General features: G+C 62.4%; 1 protein-coding gene across 1 annotated transcript in view; it reads right to left on the bottom strand.

Annotated features, from left to right (window-relative positions):
• The window catches only part of LOC101640716 (DAB2 interacting protein), a 21,653-nt gene that overhangs the window by 6,614 nt on the left and 12,480 nt on the right, over positions 1 to 2,559 (bottom strand). The window contains exons 10-11 of the mRNA XM_030887399.2: positions 2,398 to 2,559; positions 1,725 to 1,883 (exon numbers count right to left, since the gene is read on the bottom strand). The exon at positions 2,398 to 2,559 is cut by the window's right edge and continues 51 nt beyond it. Coding sequence (XP_030743259.2) covers positions 1,725 to 1,883; positions 2,398 to 2,559 — 321 coding nt within the window. The remainder of the gene's footprint in view (positions 1 to 1,724; positions 1,884 to 2,397) is intronic.

Genomic DNA, 2,559 nt, shown 5'->3' with positions numbered 1-2,559 from the left:
GAAGGCCCCAGTCGCGGGGCTGAGACCCAAAGACTCGCCCCTCACCCCCAGGCGGACTTCCCGGCTACAGGATGGACACGCAGATCCACATTGCAGGAGCAGTTACAGGGCCTGAGCGCCTTCTCTAAAGAAGCCCTTGGAGGTTATTAGGACTCTGCCGTGCTCCGTAGCAGGGGGACATGAAGGTGAAGTGACCACAGCACCAAGAAGGTGGCACGACTGACCAGTGGGTAAGATGAACCAGCTTCTCAGTTTCTCTCTCAGCCTAAAGCTGGGGGTGGGGGTCAGGGATTAAGCCAAGGTGGTCTGATCTCTCTAGAGCCGACTTGGACTTCAACCTTGGCGGAAGAGCAGCAACAGGTGGGGAGCCGTGGGGATGGACAGCAGCAAGGAGGGTCAGTGCTGGGCTGGAGAGGGCCCAGGGTTGTGGGAAGGACACAGGTCTGCAGAAGGGCATCTCCTGGGCCGGGCAATCAGACCAAGGTTTGTGCCAGCCGGTTGCCCACAGGCAACACTTCCATATCCGAAGTCTGAGAGAGGAAAAACTCCAGCCCACTGCACACCCGCCCCTGGGACAGCGCTGGACCTGAGAGCCCCTGGTTGACTCCTAGCCCCTCTGGTTCCAGAGCCAGGTCCTCACTGGCTGAAGAGGACCAGGCCTTCAGGGGCTCGCAGGGACGAAGGGACTGTGGCTCAGGTAGCATCAGAGGGTGAGAGGAGCTCACTTAGCCGAGGAGCAGAGGAAGGTAAATCTATAGTCCCCACCTGGCCCCGGAAGCGGTCCGTCTCAGCAGCCCCGAGACTCCCAGGTGGAGGGGAGGCCCGAGCAGGCCCAGAGCCTGGCTTCCAGCTCCCCACCTAGCTGCACTCTTGGAGCCCCATGCCCCGCGTCTCCTGGTGCCTTCCAGGCAGCCATGGGCAAGCATGTGGGTGCAGCAGAGCAGGGGGATGGCGGAGGGTGGCGGGATGCAGCATGGAGAGGGGCCCTGCGACCCTGACCTCCGTGCCCTGGCCGGCATGAGAGCCACCTTCTGGGGGCCTGGGACTGGACCCTGGGTCTACCTGGGCCTTTGCTTCTGCTGGGGGTAGACAGCCGCCCCAGCAAATACTCGGACTAGAGTGTGATGTGGGAGAAGAAACATGCTCTGGCAATGGAAGCCACACCCTGGGCCTGGTGGAGACATAGAGACGAGGTCGAGAAGAACCAGGCTGGGGGAAGGAAGGACCACTCAAGGGAGGAGAAGGGGCTGTGTGGAGTCGTCATGCCTCAGCCTGCTCAGGGCACAAGGCTCCCTGACAAGGTCTCCATGCACCAAGGTGGCAGCGGAAGCCCCTAGTACAGTGGTTCTCAACCTGTGGGTCACAACCCTTTTGGGGTTGAACGACCTTTTCATAGGGGTCTCCCAATTCGTAACAGTAGCAAAATGACTGATGAAGTACCAATGAAAACAGTTCTATGGTTGGGGGTCACCCCAGATGAACTGTACGAAAGGGTGGTGGCAGTAGGAAGGTTGGGAACCATTGTGCTGGTGTCCCTGGGTTCCCAAGGCTCGAGTGATGCAGACACAGAGCCCGTGGAGGACGGGACACAGACCCAGTCTCAACCGCTCGCCAGGCTTTTCCTCTGGATCCCTCAGCTCCGGCTACCCTCACGTGGGTCACTGGCAGGAACAGGCTGCAGCCCCCCCCAACCCGGGTCCCGGACTGCCAGGGTCCAGCTTTACCTTTTCTGCTGGGCTGGGCTCCTCCTTACTCCTTAGCCTATCCCTGTGGGGGGGGTCGGGGCCCAGGCCCAAGCCCTCGTCTTCTAAAAACTGCGCGTTCATGGTCAAGAGCCACGCGGCCGTGCGGTCCAGGGCATTGGGGCTCACGGGTGAAGGGCCCTACAATGAAACACAGCTGTGAGGGGCTAGAGGAAGGCAGCAAAGGGGCAGGGAGCAGGGAACGGCCCAGGCGAGCCACAGGGACAAGAAGGAAGGGAGGGGACTAGGACCCGCTGGCTGAGGGCCTACGGCGCAGGCCCCACTCCAGGGAGTCTGCTGGGACTGTCAGCCTGGAGGCTGCTCAGCTGAGTGAGGGTGTCGACGGCACTAGGCTGAGAATTCAACCAGAAGCATGTCACTCCGTAGGTGGTGGGTGCAGCCCTCTGGTGACAGGGGCTCACCCTGCCTACCCAGGCAGTGGCCTGAGAGCCAGCTGAGCCTGGAGGAGTGCTGGGAAGGCTCAGGACAGGAGCCTGGAGTCCCTGGTTGGAGGCCAGAGTTTGGGCCGGGAGGCCCAGGATCAGGGGGTAGAAGGGGCCCGGTGCGGCACCACTGAGCATGGGATGGGTGGGTGCAGGCAGCAGTGAAATGACCGGGGGATGCATAAGGCCAGAGGGGCCTCTGGGGTACTGACCTGCTTGTGCACTGCCCGTGGCTTCAGCTCCGGGCTGTCTCCCTTGGAAGAGGAGGATTGCTGTCGCAGGCGGGCCCCGGGCCCGGCCCAGTCGGGCGAGGCTGAAGCCAGGGCTCCGCTTGAGGGCCGTGGGTACTGCAGGGTGCTCAGCAGGGTGGGTGG

Source organism: Echinops telfairi, unplaced genomic scaffold (assembly GCF_000313985.2).
Source record: "Echinops telfairi isolate 266 unplaced genomic scaffold, ASM31398v2 ScPeMD7_7410;HRSCAF=8448, whole genome shotgun sequence".
NCBI classification, from domain to species: domain Eukaryota; kingdom Metazoa; phylum Chordata; class Mammalia; order Afrosoricida; family Tenrecidae; genus Echinops; species Echinops telfairi.
Note: the sequence above shows the minus strand (reverse complement) of the source record. Positions and strands in the feature narration are given on the sequence as shown.